The sequence below is a fragment of the Gopherus flavomarginatus genome, chromosome 2 (assembly GCF_025201925.1).
Source record: "Gopherus flavomarginatus isolate rGopFla2 chromosome 2, rGopFla2.mat.asm, whole genome shotgun sequence".
Lineage (NCBI taxonomy): Eukaryota > Metazoa > Chordata > Testudines > Testudinidae > Gopherus > Gopherus flavomarginatus.
Window position 1 is genome coordinate 261129602 of NC_066618.1, and position 21487 is coordinate 261151088.

General features: G+C 38.2%; 1 protein-coding gene across 9 annotated transcripts in view; it reads left to right on the plus strand.

Moving 5' to 3' along the window:
* Positions 1-21487, plus strand: part of VPS13B (vacuolar protein sorting 13 homolog B) — a 913516-nt gene that overhangs the window by 410686 nt on the left and 481343 nt on the right. For 8 of the 9 annotated variants that reach the window (XR_007772613.1, XM_050940452.1, XM_050940449.1 and 5 more), the window contains exon 20: positions 5128-5237. The exons of the other annotated variant lie outside the window; for it this stretch is intronic. Coding sequence is in view for 7 of the 8 variants with exons in the window: in XM_050940452.1 (XP_050796409.1) it covers positions 5128-5237 (110 nt within the window). In the remaining variant the exon portion in view is untranslated. The remainder of the gene's footprint in view (positions 1-5127; positions 5238-21487) is intronic. 9 annotated transcript variants of the gene reach the window in all.

The window sequence follows — 21487 nt, forward strand, 5'->3', positions numbered from 1 at the left end:
CCTCATCTTTGAGCTTATGGAGCCATCATAACAACTCCATAGTTAAGATTGACAGTCAAAATCATGCTTTAACTTGAAATGATTTCCAACCTCCTAACAGTTTGAGCTGAGTTCTTTTTTTGCAGTACTAAATCATGTTACCTGCTAACACTATGTTTGTTGTTGTTTTGGGGGAATTTGTTATAAAAAACAAATGTCCGCTAATTTTTGTGCCTAGGCTGACTCCTCCCCAAATCCTGCCCCCCCAGGGAAGTCTGTCCAATTCGTATTTTTTATTTGACACATATAATGAATCTATCATTAAGGCTAGCTGACATCAGACAATATCTTTTAAAGATGCAGGAATCCCTCATAATTTTGGCGCCTAAAATGTTGATAAATGCTAATTATTGTAATATGCTCCATACCGACCTTCAAGCATTTTCTGTTTCCAGTCTCCAATCTGCTGAAGATCCTACTGCAAGGCTTATTTATCGTTGTTCGCATTGTACACATGTTACTCTTTTATTTTATGTCCTACCACTGGCTTCTCCTTAAATTGAAGATTTATTTTTAAGGTTTGTTACTGACATTTAAAACTATCAGATCACAAAGCCTCTTCTAGCTACAGGAGTTCCTCTGTGTGTGTTCCAGCTCAGAGCCTGTGCTATACTGATGATTTATCTTTGTGTATTTTTCAACTGTCTCTTGCACATTTGTACTCCTCAAGTCTTCCTCACTTAACCCCACTTTGATAGTATTTCCTGCCTTATAAAATTCAACAGATTTGCTCACTTTTTATGTAAAATACATTCAAATTTTAATATTTTAGCTTTTTTAAAAATGTTGTGAAGTATCTTGTATCACTGAATGGGATATTTTTTCTGTCTGTGTCCAAAGTGTGTTGATATAAATGAAAGGATTATATAAATTAAATTTAAAATACCATGCCATCTACTTATGAAATATCAAATACGATATTTGGAGAAATCACTCTTTTTGTTCTCCTTGAACAGTATTACTACTAAAAATATCTGGATTTTGTTGCCTCATCTTCCAATAATCAGCTGCTTTTTATGAACTGAATTTCATTTTTCATTGCAAAATTTCAAATCAGGTACATGGGTCTTCATCATTTCTCTTTGCATGACATTTATCCATTTGGTTTAAAATTTTGCACCTTTGCAGTTAAATAGCTGTAGTAATATAAATGCATATAAGTACATTCTAGTCCTGAATGCAGAATACTTGCTGCATTAACATGTGTTAGTGTAACTTTCAAAAAAAGTTAATTTTAATGTCCATGAAAATGCTCCATTGTCTGTATTTGAAGATCTTTAGATACAGAATAATTCCAATACACATGCAACAGCAGTTCACACTCCTCCACCCATACTACTAATGCATCTTCTCCAGGACTTGAAAGTTCCACCTTTGGGGCAGAGGGGATAGTACACTCAGTGTTGTACTATCCATAGTTTAATCCATAGTTCTCTGCCTAGACTGAAGTACTGCCAACCCCAAGCATACAAGAATCATGAGTCAGGCCCCAAATAATCATTAAATTGATTTCAAAATAATTAACTATTAAAATAATACATTTGGGTATTTTTTTATTTGCCATCTGTTTTTTTGAGCTTTGAGTCCCTTTCCAAGCTTTTCTCCATAACTGAAGCAAGAAACTCTTCTAAAAAATATAACTGAAATTATTGTATAACCTCGCAAACTGGTGTTTTAAGAAAAGCGCCAACTATTGTGAGGCTCATGATAAAATCATGAGGATTGGCAAAAGTTTAGACTGCTGACAATGGTAGTGTTTAAAAATGTATTTTAAGAAAAGAAAATATGTCCAAAATTTGATTGTAAAGCAAAAATGCAGTCTTAATACTGCAAGGATAAAGAATGTCATATTACATAAACAGATGCTAACTGTAATTGATACAAGAGACAGGTGCCCTGGTCTTGCTATTGGACAACTTGTGTGTGAAGTTGGATTTCAGTGGGATTCAGGCACCTACCTCCCAAAGATTGAAAATCCCATCTTAAGCCTTACTAATCATCATTTAAGACACCATAGTTAATCATAGTTGCTAAATGATTACATTTGTGGGAATTAAAATAAATTCATACTACATTGCTTATACTGAAGAAAATAAATGAAACTTATCAAGAACCTATTAAAATGTTAAACATAAATTTTGAACGGTGAGGAATTTTGTGCTAATTATGTTTTAACTAATAAAGTTTTAAGGAATTATTTGTATTTATAATTATTAGCTTTGCTTCTGTGCATAGCTCTAGTCTTTAAACTTCATGCTATTTTACGTTTAGGTGCCAGTAGTTAATTTCCTTGTGTGTGATGAACAGGGCCAGTGCAAGGAAGTTTCGCGCCCTAGTGAAACTTCCACCTTGCGCCACACACACCCCCAGCTAATCCCACCCCTCCGCTGCAGCTAACCCAGCCCTTCCCCCCTCGGGGGTCCGCCACCCCTTCCCGGGAGCCCCCCTCTGCAGCAGCTACTCCCCCCCCTGCGGCAGCTAACCCCGCCCGGGGAGACCCCCCCCCTGCGGCAGCTAACCCCACCCACAGAGACCCCCCCCATGGCAGCTAACCCCACCCAGAGAGCCCGCCTCCATGGCAGCTAACCCCGCCTGGGGAACCCCCCCCCCATGGCAGCTAATCTCGCATGGGGAGCCGCTCCCCCCCCGCGGCAGCTAACCCCACCTGGGGAGACCGCCCCACTTCACCTTGGCTCTACCTTCTCCGCTGAGCACACTGGCTCTTTATTCTCTTCCCCTCCCAGGCTTGCGGCGCCGACTGGAGGAGAATTAGAGTGGGGGCTGTGTGCTCAGCGGAGGAGGCAGAGTGGAGCGGTTCCGCTGTGCACCCCCCCCCCCCCGTTACTGCGGGCAGCCCTCCGCATGCCCCCCCCCGCCCCAGCTCACCTCCACTCCACCTCATCGCCTGAGCGGGCTTTTAGGCACCCCCAACCACTAGGCACCCTAGGCAGCCACCTCGTTTGCCTAACTGGTTGCACTGGCCCTGGTGATGAAAAAGTGTTTTCCAAGGGAGACCTCCTAAACTTTTTGTCCACAGCAGTAACTGATTCTAAGGATTTCATAAATTGAAGAGAACCCAAGCAGAAAAATTCCCCAGCATTTCTTATCTGCATGATCTTCTAAAACACTGGTTATAAAAGAAATGGGAATGCAAATGAATATTAATATTTAGACCATAACATTTTGAATACAAACTTTTCAGAAACAACTCATGGTTCGATTGTTTCCTTTTCATGGTGGCTCAGTTTCCTCTTTTCTCCATTCTAACTTTTTTCTTATCTTTTTTTTTTTTTAATCTTCTGGTCAGTCTTGTAGAAGAGCCTTTTGTGTGTATAATGTCTCCCTCTCTAGTGTTTTGCCTTGTAATCTCTAGTGGGTCAGTAGGGTATCTGACAACATCCATCCAAATAATGTTTTGCCCAGGATAGAGAGATAATTGAAGTCTGCTTTGGGCAGAGCACCAGCTGGAAGAATGCTCCAAGGCATCCCCCTCTGGCTCACTATAGAGAAAGTTGACCCCACCGACCGATTACAAGTGTTTTCTTTTTGAGGGGAAGAGTGGGTTACATTATTTTCTTTGGGCCTGGGGCTACAAGGCTCAATTCTAGCGTAGTGTTTCTGTTGGCTGAGAAAAGAGTCTAGGGAGAGAAGTTGTGAGCTTTGGGTTACATTCACAATTTTTTTGTGAAAACAGCTGTGTTTGCAGCACAAAAAAGAAAAAAAACGTACAAAAGCAAAACCAAGAAATGTTGTGCATTTTCTCCATTTTGTATTCTGCTTCCTTTTCCCCACACCATTTGCAAAGCAGCCAAGTTTCTCACTTTTGTGATATGATGAATAGGGGTTTATATGATATACACAGTTCTGCTGTCTTGTGATTTCCACTATCCACTAATCTTCACGATAAGTCTCTGCTGGACATTTGAGTTTGTTCTTTCTCCAACTGTTTTACTGCTCTGACTGTGAGGGAAACACAGAAGCCTCAGCAGTTGCTGGGAACAAAGAAGTGGTTATGAATTGTCAGACTGACAACTTGCTGGAAGCAAAAGGGACATGATTACAATTGAGAGGCCCCCATAAGTTGGGTGTCCCTGCTGGCAGTAAGAATGGTGGTCAGTTGCATTGGCCTTTGTGACACACTTCATTTTCCATGAGATCTTTGCAGTTTCCACTGTAAATAAGATGAGCTGTAACTGTGTGTCTGGAGTCCCTTCAACTTTTGAGGTTCACTGTTAGGGTTCATTTTAAATTTTCACGCAGTCTAGTGCATGGATGATGGAGTAAGGCCTGTCCTTCTCAATAAGGACAATTAGCAGAAACACGGATCCTAGTCAGACCTGGGTAGTCAAAGGTGAACAGAATTATTTCTTCAGGTTCTCCTATCCCCAATTTAGGGCAAGCCTCATGAAATGTAGGCGCTTAGAGGAGTTGATTGGCAGATTTTAAGAATCATGAAAGCCAAAAACAGTTGTGAAAGACTTCACCTAGAGGCTGTGAATAGTTTATGGTATCATTGACAATCAGAAATTAACAGCAGTCTTATGTAATGTCAAGGGGGCGTTTGTATGAGGAGGTGAACATTGTGCAGAACTATTTTCTTTCTTCTGTAAGATTCCTTGATTCTCCATTCTTCTTCCACCTTTCTTTTTCCACTTCTTTTATAAAGATATAGGGTCATATTTTGTGCTTAGAAATGTTTATCACTTTCAAAATTGCCATTTTACAAAAGCATTTATTTAAAATAAAGCAATATTGTATTATGATATACCATCAACAAAATAAAAAAATCCCATCCTAATCAAAAGAAAATGAAATTTACAGTACATCCAATGTTCACAATTAAAAAGTTACATCCATTTTAAAATATTCTGTCAGTTTATGTGGTACTTATTCTCCATTTTAACACTATCTCTAGAACTGGTAACATCTCTAAAACTGGACTGAACTTTTAAAGTGTAAAGTGTAATCACTGCACAATGGTAACTTTATTTTTCAAAAAGGATTTGTATCTACTAAAGAAAATATATATTTGTATGTATGTTTATATAGTTTATCTTTTTAATTTCATTTTCTCTTTATGCTATCTAGGTGCTGTACTTTTGGCCAGTCTGCAGGGATTAGCAGTCAATATTGATCCTGTCTTGTATACTTGGCTTATGTACCAACCTCAGAAACGAAGTAGTAGACACATCCAACAGGTAGGAATTCTTGAGAAATCATTTCTTTGGATATATAAAAATAACATTTTCCTATATCATATTCTCTCATTTAATATGAAAATTTTATGTTATATTACTCCAGACTACATTTATTATAAAGGATACTGTCACAACCTGTCCCTGTCCTGCACTCTGTTTTGATTGGCTCCAACCTCTGAATCCCATATGCTTTAAACTCCTGGGTCTAGATAATGGCTGATCACTAATCTGGAGGCATGTATACACAGCAGTTACGAGGTGTATACATTCCTTCCCAGTGTGAATACACATACATGAGCTAGCTGTGCTCAAGCTAGTGCACTAAAAATAGCAGTGTGGCCATGGTGGCACAGGTGACAGCTTTGATTAGCTACCTGAGTGCAATCCTGCCCGACTCCCATGGTGGTAGTACCCAGGTCCCTAGCCCAAAGCTGCAGCCCATGCCTCTAAGCCATATTGCTGTTTTCTGAATGCTAGCTCTCCCAGCTGCTGTGTAGACATACCTTGAGTGTATCATGTGCACTCCCGGGTACAGGCCTCCATCAGATACCCTTCTTAGGTGGTGGGATCCTAAAATCCAGCCACGAAGATCCCAGAACCAGTGCCACAGCTCTCCTGAGCCCCCAGTTGCTTAGACACATTCCTCACAGAGTCCACCCAGCTGTGGGAACTCGGGTATCTTAGTTACACCCTTCAGGGACAATGTGGCAGTAAAGCAAGGCAGCATAGGCTTATCACAGGAATATCTTGTCTCACACACTTTACTCTTAAAAAGCCCAAGAGAATTACAGATTCATGGAAAATAACAACCTTCTAAACACAAATTCCCTCAGTCTGACCTCTCCACCCAGTGAGTCGTGGTCTGAGACCTTAGGCCACGCAGCCCTTCTGGCCTTCTCAGCCTGGCCATCTTGGTCTCTTTGACTTAGAGAAGTAGTTCTTTTAAAACTGACTGTCTCCTCAGTGAGCTGGGGGTGGGAGCAGGTCCAGGCTCCAGGGCTCCCTACCAGTTGGCTTCTCTGTAGGAAAGCATTGAAAGTCAATGAACCTGCTCACAGAAAACCCATTATTTTGGTAGGAAACAGTCATTCATTATCGATCCCCCTTGATCGTTCTGTCACAGCTGCTCAGACAGTTTGTCTACTAGGTGTCAAGCCTCTGCTACAAAATCTGCACTGAAGGTTCTTCTTCAAGTGCTTGTACATGTGCATGCCATTCTTGATGTGTGCATGCTGCATGCCCAGTCATCAGAAAAAATTCCTTCAGTGGTATCCATCAGGGCAGCTTGAGTGCTCTCTGCTGTCGCCCGCTACTGCTGATATAAAAGGTCCAGCTGCCCCAGATTCCACTCAGTTCCTTCTTACCATCCATGATGGCCCTTGGACTTGCTTGGCTTGCTTTAGCAAGTGCTCTTAGAGTACTTTATGTAAATTTAATGTAAATAGTTTTCTAGTTGATCAGTACTTAGTTTGTAGTGTAGCCTTAAACTGTATAAGGCTCCTGGGACATAAAGTCTTGTGCACATACCAGATTATATCTCAGGGTTCTTCAGAGTTGGCTGGCCTCCATTTATTCACCAATTTGTCACCATCTGAACTCTCTGCTGAATGTGCTTTCTAGCATACTGAGATCTCTAGATTGGTGGACAGATTTGGTCAATCTATGTGCAGGCATTCCTTTGGACTGCTCTCAACCTTTGCTACCATTGGTGATGGATGTGGCTGCCTGGGAGTGGAGCTCATCTGGGTTCCCCTTACAAGCTCAGGGTTTATGGTCCTCGTGGGCTCCTCATGTCTCTACATATCAATGTCAGGGAGGTAAGGGCTGTCTGCCTAGCCTCTCAGGCTTTCCTGTTTCAGACAGGGAGGAACCCTCTGTTTTCCACTTTGTCAAGAGGCAGTTCACCTATAGAACTTTTGCATTGTCAATTCAATCAATCTCAAAGCCTCTTACATTCCAGGATTGTAGAATGAGCTTACAGACCACCTAAGCAGATCGTTTGAGTCACTGCAAATGGTCTCTCTGCCTGGATGTGCCCAGGTGCATTTTCCAGCAGTGTTCACAACCAAGGCCAAAAGGAAATGCCGTCAGTTTTGTTTCCTACAAGGTTTCAGTCCTGGTTCCATCATGAACACTTGCTTGCTGTCTTGGCTGACCAAGCTGTGCTACACTTTTCCTTAATTCCACTTCTACACCGAATGTTGCAGAAGATCAAACAAGACCATGCCCAGGTTATAGTAATAGTCCCCAGGAGGTCCTGGCAGCACTGGTTCTCCACTCTCCTCGATCTGTTGGTAGAGGCTCCAATTTCACTTCCTTTGGACCCAGACATAATTTTGCAGGACCTCTGTCAGGTGCTCCACCAGAACCTGATTTCATTTAACAGCCTGGAGGATCTATGGCTAAATCAAAAAGAGGAGTCTTGTTTGGAGCAAGTTTGCAATGTCTTGTTAAATAGTAGAAAACCCTTCACCAAGACTATTTACATTTTGAAGTGGAAGCATTTTTCCATCTGGTCTTGTCGATTTGGGGTTTCACCAATCCAGTACTCTATCCATCATATCCTGGACTATTTATTACACCTAAAACATTCATGGTTGATGATTAGTTCTGTCAATATTGATCTAGCAGCAATATTAACTTTCCATCCTTAATTGGACAGCCATTCTAAATTTGCTAATGATATGACAAGCAGATTATTGAAAGGCCTGGAAAGGTTGTACCCTCAGAGAAGGGAATCTATTCCTCCATGAGGCTTAAATTTAGTTTGAGCTGTTAGCAACGTGCTCTTTGCCAAACCTATCATTGAAGGTGGCTTTTTTTTAGTATGCATCACTTTGCCAGGAGTATGGCTGAGCTACGTGCTCTGATGTCTGAACCTCCTTATAAAATTTTCTTTAAGGACAAAGTATATTTCCTCATCCAAGATTTCTCTCTAAAGTGGTATCTAACTTTCCTATTAACAAGTCAATTTACTTACTTATGTTTTACCCCAAACCACACATCAATAGAGACGAGCAACCCCTGCACACCCTAGATGTTAGAAGGGCTTTGATGTTCTACACAGATAGTACTAAACAGTTCCAGTTTTCAACCCAACTATTTGTGGCCATCACAGACAGGATGCAGGGTCTCCCAGTCTCTTCACAGACAGTTCAATTGTGGACAGCATCCTGTATTCATGTATGTAGTGATCTGGCTGGCATTTCCCTGACAAGCAAAGTAACTGCTCATTCCACAAGATCTCAAGCAGTCTTGGTGGAATTTCTTGCACAAGTCCCCATCCAGGATACTTGTAGAGCAGCAACCTGGCTTCAGTCCACACCTTCGCATCCCATTATGCCAACACTCAGCATTCAAGAGACAATGCTAAATTTTGATGAGTTGTCCTCCAGTCTATGTTACATAGAATCAAACCCCTTCTCCTCCTTTATGGCTTATGAGTCACCAAGAGTGGAATCAAGTATCAGAGGGGTAGCCGTGTTAGTCTGGATCTGTAAAAGCAGCAAAGAGTCCTGTGGCACCTTATAGACTAACAGACGTTTTGGAGAATGAGCTTTCGTGGGTGAATACCCACTTTGTCGGATGCATGTAGTGGAAATTTCCAGGGGCAGGTATATATATGTAAGCAAGAAGCAGGCTAGAGATAACGAGGTTAGTTCAATCAGGGAGGATGAGGCCCTCTTGTAGCAGTTGAGGTGTGAAAACCAAGGGAAGAGAAACTGCTCTTGTAGTTGGCTAGCCATTCACAGTCTTTGTTTACTCCTGAGCTGATGATGTCAAATTTGCAGATGAACTGAAGCTCAGCAGTTTCTCTTTGAAGTCTGGTCCTGAAGTTTTTTTGCTGCAGGATGGCTACCTTTAGATCTGCTATTGTGTGTCCGTGGAGATTGAAGTGTTCTCCTACAGGTTTTTGTATATTACCATTCCTAATATCTGATTTGTGTCCGCTTATCCATTTCCATAGGGACTGTCCAGTTTGGCCGATGTAAGAGTGGAATGCTCATATGCAATCACTTGAAGAATAAAAAATGGTTACTAAACTTCTATAATTGTTCTTTAAGATGTGTTGCACACTTCCATACCATGATTCATCCTCCTGCCCCTCTGCATTGAAGTTGTCTGACAAGAAGGAATTGAGGGTGCTGTGGGCAGCTGGACCCTTTATATTGGGACACAGTGGCACATGACAGCAGAGGGAACTCAGGCTGCCCTGGTGGGTTTTTCTGAGGGAAAATTTTCTAACGACTGTGTGTGGAGCATATGCACACGAGGAGTGGAATGGATATGTGCAACACATCTTGAAGAACGGTTATGGAAGATTAGTACAATTTTTTAGTATTATAAATGGCAGGGCATTCATGGCATTCATAATTTGACACACATCTCCAACTGTCACAGCTCCGATACATAATCTGTAATTACATGTGTTCTAAATGTGTATTTGTATGTTATATACATAGAAGAGATACAGGAAACCAGTGTGTTTGTGTCCATCTGACAAGATATTCTCTGTGAAGGATTCTTATCTATAGCATTTGATTCCCCTTTTGTCTGGCAAAGCATGAATTTGCAGGTTTGTAGGATATGTTGCAAGGTTGGAGCCTTCTCCAGCAGGGTGCTGGATTGTTGGGCACTTTTGTTAACATGTTGATAGAATATGTCCTCAGGTTTTTGTGTCCTTTGAGTTATGATATTTTGTACAGTAATATTGGGTGCCACAATCAATGTATCTATCTTTTTTATTTTAAGTTTTGTATAAAATCCATCCTCAGTTCATATAAAGTAAAAAAGTAATCTCTCAAAAACAGCCTTCTAGACGGTTACGGAATAAGATTATGAAAGTCATCTGGTTTGACAGTTTGTTCCAAATTCAGATATTGGCCCAGATTCCTTGGTTCAATGCACGTTTTGGAAATCATCCAGGAATTTCAGGCTAGGGCTTAAACAAGCCAAGCTTTGCCTGATTTTGAATCTTCTTTTACTTGAGAAATCTCCTTCACTTTTTTTTATCTTCTGTGTTAGGCAGGCCAGTGGCCTGTTAACATTCTCATTGCTGATGTCTTGGTGGGGCAACAGTTCTAAGAGAACATTAAAATTGACATAATGGATCAGACCAGTGGTTTGTTAGTTTAGTTTCCTTCCTCACTGTGACCAGGACCAGATGGAAGAGATACCCATAATTACAGAATAAGCTGTCCATAGTGGAAGTTTGTTTGTCTAATCCTTATTTTTGACTCTTACTAAACTCTTGCTCCCATCGACATCTTGTGAAATTGAGTTCCACAGGTTAATTAGGTGTTGCGTAAAGATATTTCCTTTTAAATAGTTTTTCTTTCAATTTTATCAAGTGCTTCCTTGTCCTTGCGATATGAGAGGGAGAAATAGACATTCCTGATTTTTCTTCTCTTTCCTAGTCATAATTTTTTACCGTTTTGCCATGTCTCCTTTCTAAAATAAATGGTCCCAGTCTTTTCTTCATATGGAAGTATCTCCAGGCCTTTAATCGTTTTCATCAACCTTTTCTATTTCTTCTTTTTTTTTTTTTTTTTGAGATAAGTGAGCAGTAAGGCTTCTTCTTTCCTCTTCATTCTAAAGCGATCTGTCAGACATCATCGGGAACAGGTGACCTATCTGCCCACATTCTTGAGTGGTTGTATCAGAAAAGTTTCTACTAGTCCTATTACTGCTGGGCAGCTTTACCTTATTTTGGGACCTGAAATGCCCCAGAGCTAAAGAAGAAATGTGTAAGCTTGAAAGCTTGTCTCTTTCACCAACAAAAGATGGTCCAATAAGAGAGTCTCACCCACCTTGTCTCGCCCAGTGTTTACTGGGTCAGTTGACTATCCCCATGTATTTAATATTGAAGTTCATTCTATTGGGTGTGATATATGTAATATGTATTAACAGATTTGCATTTGGATACCCTTGTTTAGCTTTTATTTTGTTAATTATGTTAAATTGTGTTTTAATTTGTGTCATTATATTATATATACAGTATTATACAGCTCTTCAAGAATCTTGGAAAGGGGGTGCTTTATATATAAAATTATTGCCCCAGGTTTTCAAACCTAGGTACCTTCATCGAGGTTTAGACATATAAATAAAAAATGGCCTGATTTGTCAGAAGTGCTGAACACCTGCTGTTATTACTGACTTTAGTAGGATTTATGGTTGCTCCTCTGAAAATCAGACCACTTCCATCTAAATGTTTAAATATGGATTTAGGAACTTCTGTGTACGCATCCAACTTTGAACATTTTTGCTATTATTAACATTGTAGTTTTGCTTATAACTTGGATAAAATTATAAAAAATATCATTTTCTTTATGATGTCAGAAATGCATTTTCATTTAAAACTATCGCTGCTTATGCTGAAATAATCTTATCAAGGGAACGTTTTCCTTCAGATGATATCCATTCTGAACACATTCAAGGATTTAAAGTTTGAGTCTGTGCTAAAGCATTGACACCGTACGAGGTAAAATAATGTAGCCAAAGAGATGATCACGTATCTGTTTTATTGAAGAGAGGTACAGTTCATTATCTTAAGAACTGATTTGTATAAGAAAACAAAAACATTCTGCGACAACAACATGTATTTTTCCACAGTTTAGTGGTTTTTCCACAGTTTCCATACTTTCCCTTGTTTTGATTTCTTTTAATTTAATCTTAACTCTGGATTTCCAGAATTTGTAATGCTAGGTTTTGGGATAATTACAATATCCCTGTAATGTATTTTTACTTTAAATTATTCATGTGTACTTGTAACTGTAATTCTGTCTTAATGTAATTTTGTCTGGGTATATAAAGAGAGGTTGAAAAGATTGGAATCTGTGTAATTTAGATAACAGATTAATAAGGGGGGATATGACAGAAGCATGCAGAGTTGTGAGTAGTACAAAGGATAAACATGTGTGCTGTATTTACCTTCTTTCTCATACTACAAGAACAAGAAGACATTCAAATGCACTGACGGCATTAATTTTGATAAAAGAAAACACTTTTTAAACAAACTACATAATCAAACTATGGAACTGACAGTCACAAGATATAGTTGAAATGAAGATCTTAGTAAGATTCTTCCCTGTTTTTCATATAAGAAGCCTTAAATATATCGGTTCTACCTGCACTATTATCTGTAATGGGAGTCTTGTAGGTTCCCTGTTTATACATACACCAGGTTGAAATCTCTGTGCGTGTGTGTGTGATTTTTTTTTTTGGTGTTTTTTTTTTTTTTAAACAAGAGGATTTTCACATGCTGGTGAGGCAGAAAGTTTTATAAACTCACATTAATCTGCCAGAAGATCCAAAATAATAATGAGTAAGATTGAGTAATAGTTTTCAGTGACTCAAACTACTAATGATTTGGTTCAGAATGCTATTCTATGTCTTGTGTAAAATTAGTACAACTATGCATCTTTCTATGAGAATGTCATAGAAATAATTGTGTCTGTCCTTACTGAGAGTCCCGCCAGGAGGAGCGAATGCAGAAGGAACCAAACCAGGGCCAACAAACTTTCACAGAACTACAGTTTTGAATCTCTCTTCCCCTCCCTCCCAGTCTCTTCATCTGTATTTCACTCCACATTTACCCCTTTCCCCTTGCGTTAAATGTCCCCTCTCTCTTCATTTTTCTTTCCATTCAGTTTATCCCTAAGTAAACCCACCATAATAATAATAATAATTGTGGAATTGCCATGATGTTTGCTCCCATTATATTGTTCACTCTGTGTATTATATCTAAGGTTAAGATTTTGCCACCATTATTTTTAGTATAATTTGGAGCCAGGAACTGCCTATTACTCTGTGTTCGTGCTTGGTACTGTGCAATGGGGACCCATTCTTGGTTGGTCCTTAGACCTTACCATAATAAACATGATTAATAATAACAATAGACTAAAAAACATAGCCAATGTGTGCTATAGCAAATTCCACTTTGCATTAGTCATTAATTTCATGCAGTTGAAAAATTCACAAATGATTTAATTGTGAAGTGCATTAATAATAATAACCCATACCAAAAATTTAGGATTTTGAGAAGTCATTTATTTCTCAACTACACACATATCAACTGTGCTGTCCTGCTCACATTCAAGTTGCATACATCATTCTTGCTTTGACCTCCTTAAACTAGAAATGGAATAGTAGAGAGAAAGTTAGGAGCAGCATAACTCTGCTTGTAAGCTTCTGGCATAATTTTGGAGGAAGAATGGAATTTTGGGAGTCTGATGTTGTCAATGTATGGTTTAACAATGTATTAAGTTTATGTATTTTTTCCTCAGCATGTGAATGTACGTGCCAAAATGTGGCTGCTGTTACATATTTGAGTAAGGATCCATGTAGTTCCTGTTGTGACTATGTGGTCAGTGCTCTAGGGGTAAAGGGGGATGTTTTCCTATAATCATATTTGATTTCCACATGCATCTATCCATTTTTCATTTTAAATAAAATGAACAATGCGAACTTTGATTTAATATGTAAAAAAAAATCCATGACAAACTTTCTGAATGCCTGCATAAATCTGCATAATAGCTTTGAATTTCTTCATTGGATACTAGTGAAATATGGTACTGATTTTAAGCTTCTTTTGCTGAACTGCAAACTCTCAGGAGGGGAAGAACAGTCTGCATCTCCAGCCTTGTTATCTGCTTATCAGTGATTGGGCTGTAGTGTGATATAATCCCATACTAATGAACGGCTCTGGGATTTTGATTTTCAGTAGTAATGCCCCATAACTGTAAAATCTACATCTGGCTGAAATGAAAAACTGAACCATTTTTTGAAAATAATTAAAAACATTAAAAACATCCAATTTACAATTATAAACATATATCTTAGTAATATTTCTGGAGGAGTAGCTATAAAGCATATTTATTAAGGTATTTAGTATTATGATGTATAAATAAGCAGTAAAACATGCCACAGTATGCATTTGTCATGTGAAAGTTATGCACATTCACTTACTAGTGTGTTTTCTATTGATAAGATGGCTGTTTATATTTTTAAAAAGTAAATGGCTACTTTCACCAAAAAATGTATCAGTTGCAGAAATCTGTAGTAGGTGTGGGTATATGCACATGTACATGTACACATACATTATATATAAAACGGAAATTATACATAATTTCCTCCATAGGTCATTAGCTGGGTTTGAATACACAATCTTCATTTCCATTGTTCAGACCTCTTTCACTTCAGCTGTAAGAGTAAAGTTGGGCAGGAGATGGTTTTCCCATCCCATGAGACTTTTTGAGATTTCTGAAAGTTTTCCCATCCCATATTGGGATTAAAAAATCACAGAGATATTATCAGCAGTCTGTGGAAAAACTAGGACTAGAGCTCGTGGTGTCCTGGCTTGAGCTCAGTACGTTTTCCCATAAACTACAAAGCATTGTGTGGGAGTCTCTATCCCTCTTCCTCTGAAATCACATGACTGCAGGAGCTTATCACATATTTGCAAGCGCTTCTGCAGAAGGAGCCAAAATCACGTTACTTGCATAAATTCAGTAGCGGTGACAACACTAAAAGCTTTCAAAACTGATATTGATGGTCTTCACAGATAATCAGAGTAGCAAGTATTTCTTGTTGCTAGTTTTTTTTTTGTCTTTTTCTACAATATGTCATTAGTGCAAACCCTTGCAATATTCTATATAATTAAACAAATTAAGGTTGTTTTTCTAATTCTCATTACTCTGATGACCCACACTAATTTCAGAGACATATCCTCTTTTCACAGAAGTGCTTTACTGATTGGCTGGTGTCAAAAGTTTTGTCCAGTCTTCCTTGACTGATGTTGTCATATCGCAGAGGTCAGCAAGGTGGGTGGGGAAAATATTGCTCAGTTTTCCACTAGAAAGATGGAACTTAGTAATATATAATAATAATATGTAGCTCTTATATAATGGAAATACTAAGACAGGCTTAAAGATAGCAGAACTTTCAAGCATTATTCTAATGTTTGACACATTTGGGTTAATTTTCAAAGAATTGCATGGGGTTTTAGCCACATAACTTCTATCAAACTTTAATGGATATAAAACCCCATCCACAGCTTTGAAAATATATCCCATAGTGTTTTCTCTGTGGCTCTGTGTTCTGAAATGTAATGCATGAGGTGGAAAGCTAGTAAAAAAAATTAATTTTTGTGCATTGTATATAATCCTTATGACTGCTCAAAAGAAAAATTAGCATACACCAAGATACATTGTACTCTAGCCATCTGTTCTACATAAAAAACACATATTTTACATTATTTGGGTATTAAAAATAATCACATCTTTAGTTCTCAAGATTTGTTATACTTCTCTAAAATAGACTTATGTTACCATCATTTTTGTAGTGGCTGGCAATAAGCCACAGATGAAGGGCAGCAAATACAAAGGATATTTTCTGTAACCTTTTTGATCATTGATGAAACATTGTTAGAAAATAGTTGAGAATTTTTTTTCATTCAAATATTCCAGTATATGTGAGACTCTGACAGATAAAAACTATCAGTTTTTAAATTCTATTTATATTAAATATCTAGTTAAACTCAGCTAGATTTGGAGCAGGTTTAGTCATTTCTTTGTTAAGGTTGAAATTAGATCCCCATTTGACCAATGAGCCTGATTTTGAAAGCTCCTTCTCTTTCCCCCCTCAAGAAACCAACCTTTTTGAAATTTTGCATCCCATATCCTACCGCAGGATAGAGTTTTCTGAGAATTTGAGTAGAAATCAGGTAGTGTTTTAAACTTATGGTGTTTTGAAAAAATAGCTGTAGTTTACTGTTTTTATTATCTTGTAATTAGTTTGGTTGATTTTGCTGAGTAAAAGTTCCTTTTGGTATTTTGGGGCAGTTAGTTCAGGGCACAAGTTAAGAAGATATAAGCAGTTTTTAATTACATAAACAGAATGTAGTATAATTCTTGTTCCCTCATTACTACCTCATCTAAACATATGCCATCTACCACATATTAACATTACCTTCTTATAAAAAGATTACAAAGTCCCATTCTGTGTTCAAGGGTTCCATTTCCTATAATCATGATGTCATTTTGATCTCTGTTGCTTTCTCTCATATGTAAGCAAATTTGATAAGGTTGAACATAAGAATGGCCATACTGGGTCAGATCAAAGGTCCATCCAGCCCAGTATCCTGTCTGCCAACAGTGGCCAATGCCAGGTGCCCCAGAGGGAGTGAACCTAACAGATAATGATCAAGTGATCTCTTTTCTGCCATCCATCACCACCTTCTGACAAACAGAGGCTAGGGACACCATTCCTTACCCATGCTGGCTAATAGGCATTAATGGACTTAACCACCATGAATTTATCTAGTTCTCTTTTAAACTCTGTTATAGTCCTAGCCTTCACAACCTTCTCAGGCAAGGAGTTCCACAAGTTGACTGTGCGCTGTGTGAAGAACTTCCTTTTATTTGTTTTAAACCTGCTGCCCATTAATTTCATTTGGTGGCCCCTAGTTCTTGTATTATGAGAATAAGTAAATAACTTTTCCTTATCCACTTTGTCCACACCACTCATGATTTTATATACCTCTATCATATCCCCCCCTTAGTCTCCTCTTTTCCAAGCTGAAAAGTCCTAGTCTCTTTAATCTCTCCTCATATGGGACCCGTTCCAAACCCCTAATCATTTTAGTTGCCCTTCTCTGAACCTTTTCTAATGCCAGTATATCTTTTGTGAGATGAGGAGACCACATCTGTACGCAGTATTCAAGATGTGGGCATACCATGGATTTATATAAGGGCAATAAGATATTCTCTGTTTTATTCTCTATCCCTTTTTTGATGGTTCCTAACATCCTGTTTGTTTTTTTGACTGCCGCTGCAGACTGTGTGAATGTCTTCGGAGAACTATCCACACTTACTCCAAGATCTCTTTCCTGATTAGTTGTAGCTAAATTAGCCCCCATCATATTTTATGTATAGTTGAGGTTATTTTTTCCAATGTGCATTACTTTACATTTATCCACATTAAGTGCATTATTAAGTTTTAGTGGATAGTCTGTATTTATCTTAAACAAAAATAGCTCTACCAGTTGTTGTGTGTACTCTTGTGTTTCCTTTCATTACTCACATTTATATATTTTATATGTATATATAATACCTACATATTTAATTCATACACTATTGTTTGTTTCATGTTATGTTTAAACTTTAGTTTATACTCCTAATTTAGGTTTACATAGGGATACTTGAGTGTCTTGGCACAAAAATTGTAACTATATTTTGGTGTGCTATCTCCTCTGCAGACCTTGATATCTGGGTATCAGGTAGTCATCATTAAATTGTTTTTGGTGTTTTCATAGGAGATATATGAATCTGTGTGAGAAATCTCCGTTTTTAGGAAGTGCTCATCAGGTTCTAAACTCTTGACATTTGTCAATTTTCTAAGTGTTATTGGATTTTATTTTTATAATTGTTTCACAATTTGGAAATTTGATATTTTTACCAACATTGTTAGTTATGGAGGTGAGGGTGTGGACTGTATGTGTATGTTATGCCTAAACATTGTGTCTTCCTTTAAAATTATTTAGGAAAGAGAATGGCTGTAAAAACCTAAGTTCAGGATTGTCTGAAGCTGACATATACTGAAGGAGGGAGCGAACGGGGGTAGTGACTAAGGAATAACCTTTTTTACCTCTTCCAGATTCATCAGTGTCCATTGGCACCCTGTGCATGTTATCTTCCATTTCTGATTCTTGCAGTTTGCGCACCTTTCAGAAGAAAAATTTCTCATCTTGTTATTGCTCTGAAAGGGTCTTTCAAAATCTGTTGCAATGAAAACTGAGAACTACAGTATTTTTTTTTCTTCTCTTTAGGATAAAATCTTCAAGGTGTTTCAAATAATGCATGTGCATAGAGAGAAAGAAAACTTACATACTGATGGAGATTTGTTGGATCCAGTTAAAGACATCTGGGCCCAGCCTGCTTCATCCTTTTAGTTGTTAGCAGGCCTTGTAGGCTTTCTCTTTTTTCTCTCTCATCTTTTATTTGAAGCCTTTGTAGGGTTGATATAATAAGAATGGTCAACAGCTTTGAAGATGTATAGTGACTACCCTTAAACTTAGTTTGTTTAAATAGGAACAGAGGTAGAAAGGGTGATCTAATGGGTAGTGTACTGGACTGGGAATCAGGAGAGCTAGGTATAATTCCCAGCTTTACCATTACCATTCTGTATCCTTGAGCAAGTCATTTAATCTATATGCTGTGCTTTAGTTCCCATCTGTAAAACTTTGATAATGCCTTCCTACCTCAGAGAATATGGTGATGATAAAACTTATTAATTATTGTGGAGGTGCTCAGATATTCCAACAGTGAGGGCCATCATCTTTCTATCTGTCTAGACAGGCAGGTGACATTACCTCAGCATTTGCAACATTCCCTTATTCTAAGGTATCCAACTACCAAAAGCAAAAGTGGAAATTTTTGAGACTGACAGACCACTTTATTTTGCTTCCCTTGACAAGGAGTCAAGACATCTAGACCCATAAGAGGAAATCTTCTTCAGCCTTATGGAGGATGAACAACAATAATTAATATTTTATTTATATTCACCCTTCAAAAGGATACTTCCAATGTTTTTCAGTATGTGCATCATGCCCATTACTTACAGTAACACAAAAGTAGCTCATTTATGGCAAGTTTTCTGGGACAGTGACAATAAGGAACAAACTTTTTATCAGAGGAAATGTAAATAGTAACTTTTGTATTGAAGCTCCAAAGGGAAATATAAAGGGACAGTCGCTTGTCTGCCTCTATTGTTTGTTTTATCCTTTCACTGAGCATTTTCTTGACATGTATACTGCAGTATATGTCAGATTATTATAGTTGAGGTTAAAGTTGTAACTGTCTTTTAAATACATTTTCTGTATCAGATAATAAATTGGATATTTGGCATATTTCCACTTCTTTGTACACCAGGAAATATTTGGAATTTTATATCTCTGGATGGTTATTTTTGAGTTTGGTCTCTTTTTTATAATTCCTGTGCCTGCCTTTGATTTTACATGGTTCTTTATCAGTTCCAGAGTCATAATGACAATGTAGTATAATGAAAAATAAATGAATAAATAATGTGTCATTAATGGCTGAAACAATCTGAAATTGAAGATGTTTTGTTTCTGTTGGGGTTTAGGCTCCATTTAAAAAAAACCAAACCTAATTCTAACAATATAATTATATTGAAAAGAAAGTCACAAAATGCTCATTTTTAAGACCATGAGTTATTATTAATCTATCATAAAATTTGTTTTATCTATAATAATAATGTGTTGGTAAAACTGCACTCAGTAGTCAGGAGTGGTCAATTATCTCTGTTTCTGGGATCAAAGCAGCCTAAAACTATAGTATAAAACCCAGCTGATTGGTAGTTAATTCAGTACAGTACTTTAAATAAACCATGAAATCAGACCGGCTTTCTGATGTTAGTCAAACTCTATCATCTTCTGAAATATTTTTAATTACCATGAAAACATAGACATTCAAAGCAATCTTCATATAATAGAAGTCTACCACTGGTCATGTATTTTCATAATCTGAAGAGAAAGGTTATATTTTTTAATTATTGGGGTAGCTAGTAGTGACTGCTATATTTAGATTGTCTAGCACTTTTCATTATAAACGATCTTGTGACCTTTTTTGAGCAGTGCTAACTTCTCCATTGTTTCAAGTGTGCCTTTGAAATTCAGCAGGGAGAAAGCCTAGGGGCAGAGAAGTGCCTTTTCTTTGTCCCATGAAATTGTATTGGGTTTAGCCAATTTAAAAACGATTGAAAATTACCATTTACCTTCTATCATTTGCATTGTCCACAAAATGGTTTCAGCCTGCCAACATAATAACTGAACTTTAACATTCTAATCTAAATCCAGGTCCATATCGCTGTCAAACCACCATCAGCAGCAATACACGGTGAATGGGGAACCCTAGGAGCAGAGAGCATCTCGGGCAGAGAAGGGGATTCAGGCTCAGCTTCCCTCAACACCCTACCTAACACATGACCCTAGCGGCTTGCATTCCCATCTGGGGACATCATTTAGGGCAGTAACTTACCTCATCTCTTGAGAGAGGGAAGAGAGAGCTAAGCAAGGCTTTTCCAGGCCATGCTCTGAGTTGAGCACATTACCCTAATGTCAAGTGGTACCATCTCAGGCAGGAGCATCCCCTACTTCCTTGTGAGAATGAAAGAGCTGAGCCAGGCTTCCACGAACCATCTCCTGAACCCAGCACATATGGCTCAGTCTTCCATCTCCTCTCTGGGATAATAACCTTCTGCTTCTGCCAGCTAATGTAATTAATCCTTTAGCTCAAGTGATAGAAATCTGTGCTGCAATGCTTGAGCTTAATGGTTCAAACATGATAAATGGTGCACAATGAGAAACAGATTTCAGTTGCTCATTATAGAATTTATTTTTATCTTTTTCCTTAAAAATAAACAAAACCTAACCCTTAGGATATTTCACTGACAAAAAACATTATTAAGTTTGCAAAGTTGAGCACTCAAAACTTAGGAAATGACGGAATTAAGTTTTCCTGTGCAGTCTTTAATTACACGAGCACCTTATTTTTTTCCATGGGACCTCAGCTGCACTCAGTACACAGGATGGGAAGTATTCAGCGAATAGGCTGCTCTATAGTATTCCTGCCTCACTTGCTCTAAACATTTGGAAAGTGTATAGAGAATGAGACAGGAAAGGAAAGAATATTCTGTTGATTAAGGTAATTAATGCCTGCATAATCGTTACACACAGGAGCCAGATTAAGGGTGAACAGGCAACCTAATTTGTCGCATTTCCTGACTTCTGGGTGCTTGACTTTGCAACTCAAACAATATTCTGTTAACATGTTGTGTAGGTTGTTTTTGTTTTTAATTTCATAAATGACTTTGGAGGGGAGGCATCATGATGTAGTAGATAGCCTGGCTGCTGCATGGAGAGCTGGAGATCTGGTTTCCATTCCCAGGTCTGCCACTGAGTTGCTGTATGGCTTTTGACAAGTCATTTCACCTCTGTGCCTCTGCTCCCTCTCACCTTTCTATTGTCTGTGTAGACTGTAAGCTTCTCTGGGAAGGGTCTGTCTCTAATGATGTATTTTATACAGTGTCTAGTACAATGCAGCTCCAATCTTAGTTTGGGCCTCTAGGCACTACTCCAGTGAAAACTCTTTTAAAATTCTCACTTACATGCAGTTCTAATTACTGTGGTGAAGAACTACAAAGTATGGGGCTGATCCTGTCAATACATATGT